The sequence below is a fragment of the Dicentrarchus labrax genome, unplaced genomic scaffold (genome assembly GCF_905237075.1).
Source record: "Dicentrarchus labrax unplaced genomic scaffold, dlabrax2021, whole genome shotgun sequence".
NCBI lineage: Eukaryota > Metazoa > Chordata > Actinopteri > Moronidae > Dicentrarchus > Dicentrarchus labrax.
This window is the reverse complement of record NW_026136707.1, coordinates 3,472,738-3,488,677: the sequence shown is the minus strand read 5'-3', so window position 1 is coordinate 3,488,677 and position 15,940 is coordinate 3,472,738. Positions and strand designations below refer to the sequence as shown.

Genomic DNA, 15,940 nt, shown 5'->3' with positions numbered 1-15,940 from the left:
CATTCTCTAGTTTTGTGTCATTAATGTGGCGGGAATTAAAATAAAAGCGTCCACATTCAGGAATTAATGACGTTTGAATATGAAGCTACAGCTGGTTAGCTTAGGTAAGCATACAGTCTGGAAGAAGGGGGAAACAACCAGCCTGCTCCGTCAATAATTTAAAATAAATAAATGTCTGAAGCTGAAGCTATATCTTTATGCTAAGCTGAGCTGGCTGCTGCCCTTTGTCATCATATTTAGCAGACTTGAGATCAGTATCAGCCTGCTCATCTCAAATAAGTGTATTTCCCAATCTATTGGACTTTTCCTTTAAACATGTGGGGCTAAAGACACTTTTGAGCTCCTTTTGAGGTTCATTTAGGCTTTTAAGATCTGAATATTTGACATTAATATTTTATACATATTAGTTCCTACTAAACTGAACCTTTTTGTTTAAAACAATATCAATATATTAAGTCTAACATTGACTGTGAAGAAGGAAAAAGGTTGCTGTTGGTTTTTTTTTGCCACCGAGGGTGTGTCACGATTTTCTTATTCAATCTGCCTAGTTTGAAGTCAATCACTCATTCAGCTCATACTGTACTGGTTTGCATCATATAAAAACAGCATCAAACACAACAGTAGCAGTCAAACACTGAAGAGAGCTTGCAACTGAAGACATTCCCAGGAACGCCTGGTGAGTAGATATCTTAGTTAATATATATCTTTATATATTTGTTGGATAATTATAAGGTTTTTGTAACTCTTCTATTGCAGTTTAACTCATTGTATTAGTATACATATAGTATATTATATATATATTATAGTGCAATTCAACATACAAAAAAAAGATGAATATCACTACTTAAAAGAGTAGCAACAGTGTAAAACAAATGTTATATTTCATGCAGGATATTAAACAGTGTAGGTCTAATGAAATTCACAGTGAAATGTTGGATGAAAATGGAAAAATAGGGAAAGGAAATAAACATATAATTGTCTGAATTTACAGTTACGGCACAAAATCCTTATTTTGCCCACAGTTGAAGTCAGCATGGATGAGACAGTGTTTGTGATTCTCCTGCTTACAGGTGAGATGTGATTCATGTGATGAATGATTGATGATGAGACGTATGGGTATTTGCACTCATATATATTAAAAAATAAAGAAGGCTTATTGGAAATATCTTGTATTAATTTGCTGCTACTGTAGAGTCACAGGATTTTAGAAACACAGAATTGATCTGTCTGAATTTATCTATCATGCTTTCCCTTATTTTCAGTCATATATATAATTTTACAATGTCAGATAACATTTTTGTTTATATTAAATTAAACTGTTACATAATCAGGTAAACGTAGCTTCTTTAAAGGCAACGGAGGTGTTAGAAATTGGAAATTTATGTTTAAGTTGCAGGATTTTGTGCTCCATTGAATCAGGCTTTCACTGTCTGAAGGGGCGTGCTGCACAATAGGAATGTCCTCTGAAATGAGCTGGTTCTGGCTAAAGTCTCCCGTCATGGGATGGAGTTTCTAAAAGCCTGAAAACAAAGCCAAGAGGAGGCGCAAAGGTCTTGTTATCTCTTGAACTACGATATCCTAAAGGTCATTATGAAATCAGTACCCTAGGCAGATCTACCAGGCATATCTGATGGCGGCAAACAAATAATATAATATATAATTTAGACAAATGCTATTGCTGCAGAAAATCTAATAATATTTAAATTTCTCCTTTTTGGAAATCCTAATTTGGTCCAAACAAGTACACTTCAAAACAAAGGGTTTATATGCACTTATTTCTTAATTAAAATGCATTTTAATTTCAGTTGGACAACTAATCCACTTCCCAGGTTTCTGCATTCACTCCGCTTCCTTTCCAAACATCTACTACTTTTTCGGAGAGAATAAGACTTGGGAGGAAGCAGTAGCTTACTGCAACTCCGAGTACACTGGACTGGCCCAAATCCCAGACCAAGAAAATGCAATCGCAATGATGAACACTCCAACTTGGGGATACACAGACAAGGCCTGGATAGGACTGTACAAGGAGCCTTCTGAATGGACCTGGGAGAACGGACTACCATTCACATATTCCAACTGGGGACCTCATCAGCCAGACAACTTTAATGCCACTGAGTTCTGTGTATCCATGGCTGATGATGGACTCTGGGCAGATTACAGCTGCTCAGAAATGAAATATGCTATATGTGATCGTGGTGGGTATAAATAGCAATAATTGTAATTACGTACAGTTTTGAAATTCTACTACTTAAAGCCATTTCCATTTTGGAGGATTTCATAGTTGTCTACATTTAATTTTCACTATTAATGAGTAGGCATTCCCCAATTAAGTTGTTTTGGCCCAATCTGATACTTATATTTAACTAAATGCCCCAGCTGCCCACTGCACATATTTGCTTCAACCAGAAAATGAGATAAGACAGAACTTAATTCATCCCAAAAGACATTTTTGTACCAAAGATATTTATTTGCTTGATCACAGTTTTGGTTCTCCTGGTTCAAAACAGTTAAGTTGTTTAGCTTAAATTTTTCATATGAAATTTGACTGAAAACGAAATTGACGTGATGCAATCCAGTGACGATTTTACTTGAGAAGACTTCTCACTGTTGGAGTTGTCGGAAGTATAAAAACACTCACTGTGGTGTTAGAGTGGTATATCTGCCCTCACCAATGTTCTATGAAGTCCTCGGCTTGCACAGAGCACACGATTACAAGTACATTATTATTATATGTTATTGAGCCACAGAATTAACAGTAATTAGCGACAGCTGTCGGTTTTTTTCCGTGTAAGCACAACTTTACTTTGGATTCACACGCCGTGTTACGTACATTGTACTGGTAATACATGTTTTGTTATGCTTACTTAATACTTACCTGTGGTCTAAATGCATTTGCTCATGGTACATTGGAAACCTATTCATAACTATTTTCTATTTTTGTTGATAAGGAAACTTTTACATTCCTCCCGCACAAATGACTTGGAATGAGGCCAGATACTACTGTGACAGATATAGCCTTCTGGCCGCTGTCCCTGATGAAACCACAAATTCTGGAATGCAACAAATCATGAATTCAAAGGGAGTAAAAGACGCATGGATCGGCCTCTACAGAAATAACTACTGGTACTTGTCAGACAACGGAGAATACGCTTCATTTTTCAAATGGCAACCTGAACAACCTGACAAACCATACGTGGAAGAAAGTTGTGCGGCTGTAGTGGTCAAAGATGGAACCTGGACTGATGAGCAGTGCAGTGCAACATACCCTTTCTTCTGCTATAGAAGTATGAATCACTCAAACATTTCCCTTGTGTTAAAGCTCGAGTTAGACACCAGAAGTGACATGTGCTGAGCTGTTCTATTACACATTGCATGGAAGGTATATTGAACTGGTTGAAGGATTGATTTTGCAGATTACATGCTTCTTGCTTTGTATTCTGGAAATACTTTTGTTTCTAGGCCCTCGTTGCTATTTCTGCATTGTTAGTCAAACATCTTCAGTTTGGGATTTTTGTATGTTAAACCAAGGTGGCCGAAACTAACAATTATTGATAATCCATTAATTTGCAGATTATTCACTCGTTTGGTGTATAAAATGAGATCAATCAGATTACTTGCTTTGTGATATTCATTTTTAACAAGGTAACTCAACTTTTAATTGGGAAAGCAATAATCACCATATTATAGTTTTACGCCTTAAATGTACACTCTATAGATTACATCTTAATTTTATTGTGAAAGGTTTTGCTTCTTGCCTTGTACTTTGTAACCAAACCTAATTTTTTTGTGTTTTTCTGAAACATGCCTGTTTTTTGTGACCCTGTGCAGTCTACAACTCACACAAAATAGTGGTGAGGATGAAGTTCAAGTCAAAGGCAAAACTTGATGATCCAGCCTACAGTGTGGAGCTAAAGCGACAGGTATCGTGTGTGTGTGTGTGTGTGTGTGTGTGTGTGTGTGTGTGTGTGTGTGTCTTTTCCCTCCCTGGGAAAGTTTATTCCTGGGTGATGGAGACTAGGCTCCGACCAAACCCGATCAGCTTTTCACCCTTGCAGAGTTTTTATGGATGGATAAATAATCTATCTATCTATCTATCTATCTATCTATCTATCTATCTATCTATCTATCTATCTATCTATCTATCTATCTATCTATCTATCTATCTGTCTGTCTATCTATCTATCTATCTATCTATCTATCTATCTATCTATCTATCTATCTATCTATCTATCTATCTGTCTGTCTGTCTGTCTGTCTGTCTGTCTATCTATCTATCTATCTATCTATCTATCTATCTATCTATCTATCTATCTATCTATCTGTCTGTCTGTCTGTCTGTCTGTCTGTCTATCTATCTATGGGGGTTATGGGAGTTTGACCATTCAGTCTGAATGTGTTTTGTGGACTTGGAAATGACTTACAACCAGTGCTCGGCAGTAAGCCATTACTAGTAATAATATTACAGTACGTGTAACTAATTACTAATCAGACCGATGTGTCCAGTATCTACTGTGGCGGTTTGTAGCCCAGTGTTAAGCGGCTAGGATGAGAGTCAGGACCTCATTGCTCCCCCCAGCTTTGCAGTGAGTTCCTTTCCCAAGCAAAGGCGTTAAAAAATCTCAGGAGTGATGTGGGTTAGGGTTAGGGTTAGGGGTGGGAATAAAATGGGGCGTGAGATGGACAGGTGGATTGGTGAGGTGTCAGCAGCGATGTGGCTGTACTGAACCGTCTCAGCCTTAAAATGTGAAGTGAGGAGCACAGGAGATCTGGAGTAGAACCTCTGCTCTTTCCTGTCAAAGCTGAGGTGGTTCGGGCTTCTTCCTTTGGAGGTTTTCCGTGCACGTCCAACTGGCATGAAACCCTGGGGTAGATCCAGAACTCGCTGGAGGGATCATACATCTCTTGTGGCCTGGGAATGCCTCAGTATCTCCATGGAGGAACTGGAAAATGTTGCTGGTGAGAGGGGTGTCTGGATCACCCGACGCCACCGCAACCCAAACCTGGATAAGTGGATGATAACGGATGGATGGATGGATGGATGGATGGAGAGAGGAAATTGTTTTTAGATCTAGATTTATCTAACAACAAGTATTATCTTTCTCCTTCTTTAGTTGGGTGCAGCATTTGTTAATCTGGGAATGCCGAACATCAAACTGACCTGGACGAAAACTGCTGTGAAGCAGACAGAAGAGGGCATTAAAGGTACACAATGATACATGCACACACACACACACACACACACACACACACACACACACACACACACACACACACACACACACACGATTAATCAATATTCTTTATAACAAAATGCTTTCATCTTGCCTTTTAGATACTTGTTGACCCTGGGAGAACAACTCCCAGAATGATACACCACAACGTTGTTGATACAAAGAAAGTTTACTGTTACTGTGTAAGTTACTCTGGAAACAAAGTAATTGCTAATGTTTGACCAGATTTAAGAAAAGCTCAGCCTCTGTATGCACATTTTCTTTGTGGTGACAGTGTTGCATTTGCAGTGTAAAGATGCAACTTTTCTGCTTTCAGTTTTGAATGAATTTCCATTAGATGTTAACGTGTTTGACACTTCCTGTGTGTTTGTCTTAGAGGTAATGTTGAGTGATACAGTGAGTTAGAACTAATATATAAACTATAAAATAAATATGTATTATTTTAAATTGAATCTGATAAGACCTAAAATTGTTTTCATCATTCTTTTTTTCCACCACTGTTATTGTACATTCTCATAATGCTTTATTTGGATTTATAAATAATGAGACAGTCACATCCACTGAGTATAAATTGAGTCTGGTAATAAAAAATGAAAATGTTTAAAAGTTAAGCAAGAACTCAGTGGGTCTTAGGATTTTTTAATTCCTGTTTTTATTGTCTACTTAAATATCAATTAAGGAAGTGCTTTATTTGTAGGTCATCCAATATATATTCTGTCTTGACTTGTGGTGTTTTTGCTTAAGTGAATATAAAATAATGAAACGTGTGTGTTTTACTGCGGTGAAGAATTGTTACTGTTGCTCTTCTGGTGTTGTAACATTTTAAAAAAAGGTAACAAATTACACTTTATAATGTGAGAAAAGCAGGGTAGAGATTTCAAAAGTGCTGCGCGTCTCATTTTTAGCATCAAAAGCTCATGATTGTGTTCACTTTGAGAAGTTAGTGTGACAATCATGAACAGACATAAGAAAGCAGTCAGCATTATGGTAACTGACTGACTACATCATTGTTGAGACTTTTAGCAAAAAAAAAGAAGCAAGTTGGTCAGATGTGTTCAATTAAAATGGGAACGAGTGATTTAAGTTTCTTAAATGCTCAGATATGTTAGTTATGTCCATAGCAACCAGTGAAGGCGGAGAGTCGCTGTGTGCATGCTGCTCTGGCGCTAGGCATTCTGGGTGATGTAGTCAATGTTGTTTTGAGCCAGATTTGCCACATTTTGTTGGTGTTGCAAGGCTTCTTTGATTTCATTATTTACATTATTATTATATTACATTATTTGAATAATATATTGTCATTATTTGTTTGTATTTCAGGTTTATGACCTGTTGTTTTTTGATTTAAAATAAAATTAAAGACAAACACGAGTCATAACATTGTGTGCTTCCTGGTAAGCCTTTTCGGGGGGCTAAATAATGGAAAAATCCGGACAATTATAATGTATTTATTATGAGTTTTCATGTGTAAAATGAGAAAGGCTCTTTCTCTCTTTCTCTTCTCTCTCTCTCTCTCTCTCTCTCTCTCTCTCTCTCTCTCTCTCTCTCTCACACACACACACACACACACACACACACACACCATTTACATCATTTTCTCAGTCTTTGATAGTACGTCACCTGACTTCCAAGGTAAATCGAAAGCAAATGAGGCAGCAGCAGAGACACCACTTCATTTACATTGACTGGTTTGAAAAAGAAATCTAATTTACAAGATTTTTTGGGTGTTGTGAAATGTAATGTAATGAAATGTTCAAGAATCACATATGGGTGTAAAGTGTGGGTGTCTGGCTTTGAGAGTATGACAATGTCCTATGTGACATTATAAATTCAAGGATTGAGTGGCACTTATACAGCACCTTTCCAGTCTTCTGACCACTCAAAGCCCTTTACACTACATGTCACATTCACCCATACACTCAGGTGGCTGTTCTAGGCTGAAATCTAAAGGTGACCATGTTTTTGTCATCAGGGCCCCTCGACTTTTGAACTGAGGAGATTCTTTTTTCTAGACTTTATGTGATGTCATCTTTTCATTTTATTCTATTTTATTTTGTAATTATTAATTACTTTATTTTTATATTATACATAAAGTATTATTATTATTTAGGGTTAGGTGGTATTATTATTACATTAGAAACTTTTGATTCATATTTTGCACTGCACTGTAACTGTGCTATAACTTTTATTCCACTATTTTATCTTATTTTTATGTTCTATTTTATTTTACTCTTTAAAATCCAGTTGAAATAACTTTTTATATTGCCTCATGCTTCTTTTCTTAATCCCTTTTTATGTCCCACGTAAAGCAGCTTGCAAAACTTAACCCTAACAATTATCATGGTTAACCAACGCCCAAAGAATGACTTTCACCAAAATACCTGTGGTGGTAACCAGCTCTGTACAGCTGAGACTAGTCTACATAAAGGGACAGATGATAACTGTCATTACAAGAAACCCTTCATCTGCCCTTCAACATCGCAAATAATCCATAAAAATGTAATGCATCTGCCTCTTTGTTTTGTGACTGCATGTTCATTGTTCTGTTCAGTTTTAAAATTGAAGACCACGGTGAGGATGAAGATTCAGACTGATGCTGACATAACCGATCCAGCTACTAACGCCCAGATCCTCCAGCAGGTAAAATTCTTTCTGTTTTCTGAAAATGTAAAATGACAGAGGATGAACAAAATCAAAAGGAAACTACAAAGTAAACACAATTGTATGGGAAAGATGTTTGAGTACAGATTATGATGTACATTTGTATGAAAAGTTCAGACTAATAAAACTCTGAAAACTGAATCCAGTTTCCTTAATTACCATTTTACAATGAAGATGAATGTACTGCATTTATATGTGGTGTATTTCTGAAGCTCATCATACATAAAACTCAGGTAAACTTGAGTTTGTTTTGACACTGCCACTTTATTAGGCACACCTGTACAATCTAATACAAGTCTGTACAAAACTACTTTTATGATGCTCATACTGTTCAGTTTGTTTACACTGTAAAAGAACTGTTAATTCAGTATTATACTACATTATATTCAGAGGACCCAGGGAAAGATGTAAACCATGTGTCCAAAATATACACACATTTTCTCTCACATAAGATGGTATTTATATAGGACGACACAATGCTACATTGCTGGCCAATGGGTTGGTTTATCCCTCTCAAGTTAGCGTCATGTTTGTTGGTTTTTAACACAATAATAATTAAGTGTGTAACACTTCCAAGTGTGTAACAACAGCCTGCAATTGTATTTTAAAGACATTACCGCCTACGACAAGTGATAGTCTGTCTCTAATTTTATACATTTCCACTTAATATGCACAGCAAATATAATCAGTTTTGAGTTTTGGTTTATCCAATGTTCCAGATAAGCATCTTTTGTTAATTTAATAATTTGGTTTACTCTGATTAGTGGTTAGAAAACAGTACTGGTCTGAGGTTGAACATTATTGGGTGTTACTTAGTCTCAGGACCAGCTGACACAAGGGACACTTTTGAAGGTTCAGATCTTGGGTTTGTAGTGCCTGAAATCTCAGTGTGTCTAGGGGTCTAACTTTAAGATGTAACCACAACTGAGGTATTCTTTTTTGTAATGTTAATAATCTCTCTCTGTCTTCCTCTTTCTCTTTCGTTTCTTTGTTTGAATAACAAATAGGCTCAACAAGATTTGCTTGCTCATTTTTTTTTTTTATTGCTTATTTTAATGAAATGTGTAAACAATCACATATGGTTGTGAAGTCTGGGTGTCCACATAATGTTAATGAATTTCTTCGGTCTTTGGAAAGTCAGGAACCTCAAGTTGTGCAGAGACAGATTTCACATGCTGCTGACATCCTAAATTCAGGGATCACAAGGAAAGGTTGGACATTCACAAAGTTAACAACCCGCAAAGAATGACTTTTACAAATGTCACACTTTGCATATGAAAATAGTGTGTGTCTCGTCTTTTTAAGGGCTGTATACTCTCTATATATGTGTACTATATTTCTGCAAGGTCTCAAACTTGTACCAACATTCAACAGCTGGATTCTAAACTTGTAAGTATACTTTTATATTTACAAGGAATGTGTAAGAAAATCATTACACCTTTACGATAAACAAGGACTGCAGGGGAAAAATCATCCATTTGTATATATAAGAGCTGGTAGAGGGGGGCAGCTAAACATTGAACTGCTGTGAGTTTTTGAATTAACTAAGCTGTTCTTGAATTTCCACATAAAGTTGTTGTTGAAATGAATTTCCACTTTAATCTGAAGCTTCTTTTTGATCAGAAAATCGTAAGCATTGCTTTGTTGATTTGAAGGGCAAAAGATGTACACACATCTAAACATAAGCTGGGATAAGTTTGCTTTACATGTGAATGTTATTAGAACAGCATTTCAATTATTTTATTTCAGTGGGAAGCAGGTTTTGATTATACGTTGGAGTGTTGGTGAAAGTGTTCCAGTTTTAATATTTATTAATATTTTAATATTTAATATATGTTCCCAGAAATACAAGGTGCACTACCAATATCTTTGTACTTACTTTGTTGTGTTTAAAGGTGGCTCTCAACACAAAGCACACAGGTGTTTTCACTTTTTTTGTGTGTGACATCTTCCTCTTTCTCCTATTTTGTTAAATAGGACTGCATCTTTATCATACTTATTCATTTATGAAGTTTGGTCACCTTACATTATTTCCAGCCTCTCCCAGTTTCAACCAGAGCCAAAGTCCAAATCAACCAGAGCAACTGGAAACACCTGTGTGGTCATGCATGTATTATTTACCTTTTTTCTTCTTCTTTGCAGTAAAATCAGAAATGGATTTTTACGTGACTATGATTCTCCTCTTCTTTGGTAAGATAAAGTTTTTCATTATTACATGGATGAAATGTGTATTTTAATTTTCAGTTTGCATGCACCATGCCACCGTATTGTAAGCTTGTTGCGTCATACAACCTAAAAGAGTCCCAAGAGTAAAAACAGACATAATATATAAACAGGGGACAGAGATTTATTTGACTGATAAAAGATCAAAATGAGGAATTATTATCATCACTGGCTGTTATTTTCTGCAGAAATCAAAATATAAAATCTTTAAAATATCAGTTAATTGTTGAATCAGCTTTCACTTAGTAAAGAAAACCTAAAAACTTAATGAGCAAAACCAATATTTATTTTAGTTCATTCTACAACAGCCTTTATAGATGCATATGTGTTTAACTAAGGATGATAAAATAAGATATTTTTGTCACAGTTAGGTTCATTGTTCATCAAAAAGTTGTATAATATTTCACCAAATTGAACTGAAATCTCTTAAGTTAATACGACGTTAAGACATAACCTCTTTGACAAAAGTTTGAAAGTTTTCGTCATCTGTTTAATTATTCGTGAGAGCTGACTGCGTTTTGCATTCCCAGGAACATTGTGGGTGGTGTCCTGTAGATAGTACACATGAGAACTGAGTGGAAGAATGTTCTGATCTTAAAAAATAATGTACTGAGAGATAACAAATTAAAGGGTCTTATTGTTATTAGTTGATTCTGTCTTTTTTGAGAAAAGGTCTTGAGCAACAGCAAGAAAACCTCAAAAAGGGGGATTAATCCAATTATTATCACTTTCTATTGAGGAATAAAGTCACCAATACTTAAAATGCCATTTATGTCAATTCTGAAGGACAGTGCATGTAATGAAGGAAAATTACACAATATCTTTAAAAATTGAAAAATGCTAGCTCTGTCAGGCTGTACCTATTCACAGTAGTGTTTTGAGCAAAATGACAATGTCAGCATGCGAATATACTCACAATGATAATGATAACATGAAGATGTTTGGCAGGTATAATATGTATCATGATTGCCATCTTGCACTTCAGGCACTCATACTTGTGCTTAGGACAAAGTACAGCTGTGGGTGATGGTAATGATGTTACTTTTACTGGTATTTGGTCATAAACCAACCAGTATTTAATGCTTCATAAAAAGTCAGCAGATCACCAAAATCATAAGGATTCATCCTCTGGTGACCATGAAGATTGTCAAATTTGAAGATTGAAAATTTCAAGGCAATCCATCAAATAGTTATTGTGACATTTTAGGCTTGACCAAAGTGGTGGGCTGATCGACAGACTGACCTTGCTTGGAAGAAGAAAGATTAACCCAATTTTACCAAATACTGATGTTGTAATACAAATTAGAATTGTTTTCTACAAATTTCACTATAAGTCTATATATAGTGTAACTTATATATATATATATATATATACAGTTTCACCAAGCATCATCACAAATGTATATTGTATATTAGAATCTGATTGAATACAATAAATGTTTCAGTGCCTTAACCCAAAAGCCACCAGTAAGGCAACATTTTGACTTACCATATTTTTTATTAATATCATGACTAACTTTTATTGACAGAAATAAAATTAATGATGTTGTTTAGGCAATACTGGCCAACTTTGGCAGGTCTCATTCAGGACATTTACCACAAGTTCATAAACAATGTGAATGAGTCGCTTGGATTTAATGATATTGTATTATAATTTTTGATAGAGATCACAAGTTAATGTTTTTGGATATTTATTCTTTAAAACCCTTAAAATTATATTAAACGCGAAATGGACTTGTATTCATACAATGCTTTCTGGACTACCTTGAAATGCTTTGACAGTGTCCGCAGAGTGTGTTGCCTGCCAGCGTTGTTTACTCTGGTATTTTGTCCTGAAAAATGATACCAAACAGTGTTTTTCTCCGGTTAAAATCTTATTTAACCTGCGTGTGACTGATGTGACTTCTGGCCTGGTGCCAAAATGTTTATGTAGCGTGAAATCGATCCGGAGTCTGCACGCAGTATTTCTCTTTCTGTGACTTCCTGCCAGTGCGATCTGCTCTGTGCTGCTTGACATGAGTGGGTCACAGCTTCTGTCAAAAATAGACCATGCTGTGGAGCTTCTGGTGGAATTTACAGCATTAACTAGAACAGGTCGGAACGTGGTCGCGGCCATGTCCGTGAAATTTACACACATACTCACGCACCAACTGCTTAATTATAATTAGAATTCATGTTTTTCAACGTTAATTCAACGATTCGCTAAATACTAAATATGTCCTCTATCATCAACCCTCAGGATGCAGCTTCAACTCCTGCTCTCAGTTCCCCCTGCGAGAGTACCACTATGTCAACATGCTAATGAGCTGGACCGAAGCTCAGCATTACTGCAGAGAGAAATACACTGACCTGGCCACCATTGAAAGCATGGATGACATAAGCAGGCTAAAACCAGATTTTTCCTATAACTATGCATGGATAGGACTGAGGGATGACCCAAAATCCTGGAAGGAATCCATGGGCAATGACTCCAACTCCTGGAGATGGTCAGCGACTGGTCAAACAAGCAAAACCGGTTACCACAACTGGAATGTAGGGCAACCAAACGGTGAATGGTCACATGCAAACTGCGTGAGCATGGGCACTAATGGAAAATGGTATGACACGGACTGTAATTCACTCTGGAGTTTTGTTTGTTACGATGGTAAGAAAATATTTGTTCTTGGAAAATGTCACAGCTACAGGACTGAGGCTTTGCCACAATTATAATCATTTTTATTGATTAACCGTATCCATCTAATCTTGAGTTTTTAAGATAATAAATAAATAGTTGGTGAAATGTCAGAAAATGAATATTTTTTAATACAAACGACCACAACATTTCCAATCAGGAGAACAATGAATGTGCAGATGGAGACTCGTGAGCAGGACTGATGTGAGCAAAAGCTAAAATAAGCTTGCATCTTCCAATACCTTTGTAGAAAACAATTATGTTGTATGAAGTGGCTCTTCAACATCAGTGTTTTCTTACAAAGAATGGCACTAATTCAAGTAGTTTCTTGGTCTGCGCCAAGTTCAGAGAAGACGTTGAACCCCTCCTAGATTTAAATTCTGCTCCCTACACACTGTTTTCATCAGCTTGTGTCATGTTTAGTCAGATGAAAAAAAACAACTTTCATGTTCAATTGTTTCAAACAGTTCTCCATCAGGAGTGCATCTATGTTCCAAGGGTCCTCTGTTCCCTAACCGCCTACCCTAACCCTAAACACAGGGAACACAGGACCCTTTCTCATATTGCCATTATGTGCCATATCAATGTACAACTTCTAATGTAATTAAGGCATCAACAGGTTGGGATGGTGAGTCTTACCAATAATTATAAGGCTCCCTGCCTGCCCCTTCATTCCATCTGCTCTGGGCAGACCACAATGAGGTTCAAAGAGACATACGGTCCAAGTGTAGAGAAAAATAGTTATTTTGATCTGGTGAAGGGCCATCGGGGATATCAGGTTACAGTCACAGGAAGTGATTGTGGACTCATTGCTCAGAGTGTAATGTGGTAACACAACAAAAATAATAATTTATTATAACGCTTCCTTTCTGTCTATTGCAGTTACAAACCAAACTGAGGAAACCTATGTGTTCATCTCGGATGAGAAAACATGGAATGATGCTCAAGCATACTGCAGAGAACACTACACAGACCTTCCTATGATCGAGAACATCGTAGAAAACAATGAGGTCTGTTCTGCAGCATCAGCCCTATTTTGGACTGGTCTGTATCGAGTGCCATGGACTTGGTCCGACAACACCCAAAGCTCCTTCCAAGTCTGGAAACAGGGACAACCAAATAACTATGGTGGTAACCAGTTCTGTACAGGCGAGAATAATCTGCATAAATGGGATGACATCAGCTGTTTGGAGAAGTACCCTTTCATCTGCCATCAAGGTGACCATTCAACAACACAAATAAATGACTTGGTATTTTATCTTTTATTAAATCTTATGCATCTGCCTCTTTGTTTTGTGGCTGCATGTTTGTTGTACTGTTCAGTTTTAAAATTGAAGACCGCGGTGAGGATGAAGATTCAGACTGATGCTGACATAACCGATCCAGCTACTAACGCCCAGATCCTCCAGCAGGTAAAATTCTTTCTCTGTTTTCTGAAGATGTAAAATGACAGAGGATGAACAAAATCAAAAGGAAACCACAGTCTACAACTAAAAGGGATGGCACAATAAATTAGAGATAAAATGAATATTTCTTTGATTCCTCCTCAGCTAGGTGAAGTGCTAACAAGTCAGGGATGGACTGACTTCAATCTGCAATGGATGATTCAGCCCACAAAACAGGAGGAAGACAAACTCACAGGACCTCAATGCATTCCACATGGTTAATATATTGTTGTTTGTAGACCTACTAAATGATAGATGTTCTTGTGTTGTTAGTCAAGTAATTTGTGTATGTAATAACACTGCAGCGAATAGAGGATACCAATATAACATGAGATCATTAGATTTTTTGAAGCATGCTGCACATTGATTCATTTTAAGGTTGTGTGTCTTAATTGCTGAGAATTACATTTTTGCTCTTTGTCATGTTATAAGTGTTTTTTAGGGGGTTTGGATTGACTGTGAGATAAAGTGACCCATAATCAAGCTGACCTATGAAGACTTTTTCGTTACAAAGTGAGTCTGTATGGCACCAATTAAAGTTGTAAACTTCAAGATTTTAGTCCTGACTGATTCGACAACACCTGTGATTACCATGGTAACAGCAAGTTCACTTTAATACTTAACCCGAAATCCGAATCAGAAATACAAATACATACATGGTGTATCTGTTTACAGTGCAGCCAAACAAACTTGATATTATTAAAAGCTGGTCACAAACGATATGTAGTAAGATAATTATTGAATGTAAATACATTGAGGACATAATGCATATCAAAAACAGGGTCTGATTTCATTTGTTAGCGAGTAATGCCGCCCACCAGCCTACGATTGGATGCAAAAATATTTTATAGCCGACATTATATCCTACAGAAGACACGAAAACATATTTAGGATGAAATTCTAATGCCTTTTTCAAGAAAAATGTATTCATTGCTTTTTAATACTTTTCTAGCACTGCAGAAAGCTTGCAATTACAGCTCAAATTAGACGCAATAATGTGTTTAATTCAATAAAAGTGCAGTACATCACCTGACTTCCATGGGGAGCTTAACTTGAGGTCAAACAAAAGCAAATTCGGCAGCAGCCGAGACACCAATCAATTTACAATGACTGGTTAGAATAAGAAATCACACCTACAAGAGTTACTGTCTTTTGGTGTTGGAATGAAACGATCCACAATCCCATACGGGTGTTTCACTAGAAAAGACCACGGCAATGAACATATGGAAGTAGAAAGGTTTATTGCACATAATGGATAAAAGAAAGGGTTCAGGGGGGAGTGAACGGATATGGTGTGCTTCAGTTCATTTTGAGCGGAAATGAGACAAGTGAGAGGCGTGGTCTTTCTTCCCAAACATAGTTATAAAACTTAAATATACTACTACTATAAAACTAAACTGTGAGTGTCTGCCTCGATGATGTTGATGTATTTCTGTGTCTTTGGAAAGTCAAAAATCTTATCTTCGTAAAGCTTCATAAAACCAAAATTCAGCTAAATTAGTAGAATGATTATTATTGTGCCATGAGCCATTATCATGAAGTTAATACTCTCTGCACAGGGTGATACCAGAATTCACATGAGACTACAAAAAACACTGATGTCTTTGAGAGCGCCTCAATGTCTTATGTGACATTATCAGTTCAAGGATTAGTTCGCTTCTTGCTGAGTGGTAAATAGACTGCACTTAATTACTTACCACCTTTCCAGTCAT

At 36.6% G+C, this 15,940-nt stretch overlaps 2 protein-coding genes across 2 annotated transcripts; both read left to right on the top strand.

Annotated features, from left to right (window-relative positions):
- Nucleotides 1–651: 651 nt before the first annotated feature.
- On the top strand, nt 652–6,350 carry LOC127367001 (macrophage mannose receptor 1-like). The gene is made up of 7 exons (XM_051406506.1): nt 652–676; nt 1,023–1,070; nt 1,806–2,195; nt 2,949–3,284; nt 3,829–3,920; nt 5,112–5,202; nt 5,333–6,350. The coding sequence occupies exons 2-7, from the start codon at nt 1,034–1,036 to the stop codon at nt 5,341–5,343; spliced, it is 957 nt and encodes a 318-aa protein (XP_051262466.1). The 5' UTR covers nt 652–676; nt 1,023–1,033; the 3' UTR covers nt 5,344–6,350.
- A 2,814-nt stretch (nt 6,351–9,164) lies between these two features.
- Nucleotides 9,165–14,833, top strand: LOC127367513 (macrophage mannose receptor 1-like). Its single transcript, XM_051407408.1, has 6 exons — nt 9,165–9,278; nt 10,032–10,079; nt 12,352–12,756; nt 13,666–14,001; nt 14,107–14,195; nt 14,334–14,833. The coding sequence occupies exons 2-6, from the start codon at nt 10,043–10,045 to the stop codon at nt 14,448–14,450; spliced, it is 984 nt and encodes a 327-aa protein (XP_051263368.1). The 5' UTR covers nt 9,165–9,278; nt 10,032–10,042; the 3' UTR covers nt 14,451–14,833.
- Nucleotides 14,834–15,940: the final 1,107 nt, after the last annotated feature.

Bases quoted from the DNA above. Each gene is read 5' to 3' on its own strand.
- LOC127367001 (XM_051406506.1), top strand. From the start codon at position 1,034: ATGGATGAGACAGTGTTTGTGATTCTCCTGCTTACAG. The intron at 1,071-1,805 runs GTGAGATGTGAT...TTTTAATTTCAG, and splicing joins TGTGATTCTCCTGCTTACAG to TTGGACAACTAATCCACTTC. The intron at 3,921-5,111 runs GTATCGTGTGTG...CTCCTTCTTTAG, and splicing joins GTGTGGAGCTAAAGCGACAG to TTGGGTGCAGCATTTGTTAA.
- LOC127367513 (XM_051407408.1), top strand. From the start codon at position 10,043: ATGGATTTTTACGTGACTATGATTCTCCTCTTCTTTG. The intron at 12,757-13,665 runs GTAAGAAAATAT...TGTCTATTGCAG, and splicing joins GAGTTTTGTTTGTTACGATG to TTACAAACCAAACTGAGGAA. The intron at 14,002-14,106 runs GTGACCATTCAA...TGTACTGTTCAG, and splicing joins CCCTTTCATCTGCCATCAAG to TTTTAAAATTGAAGACCGCG.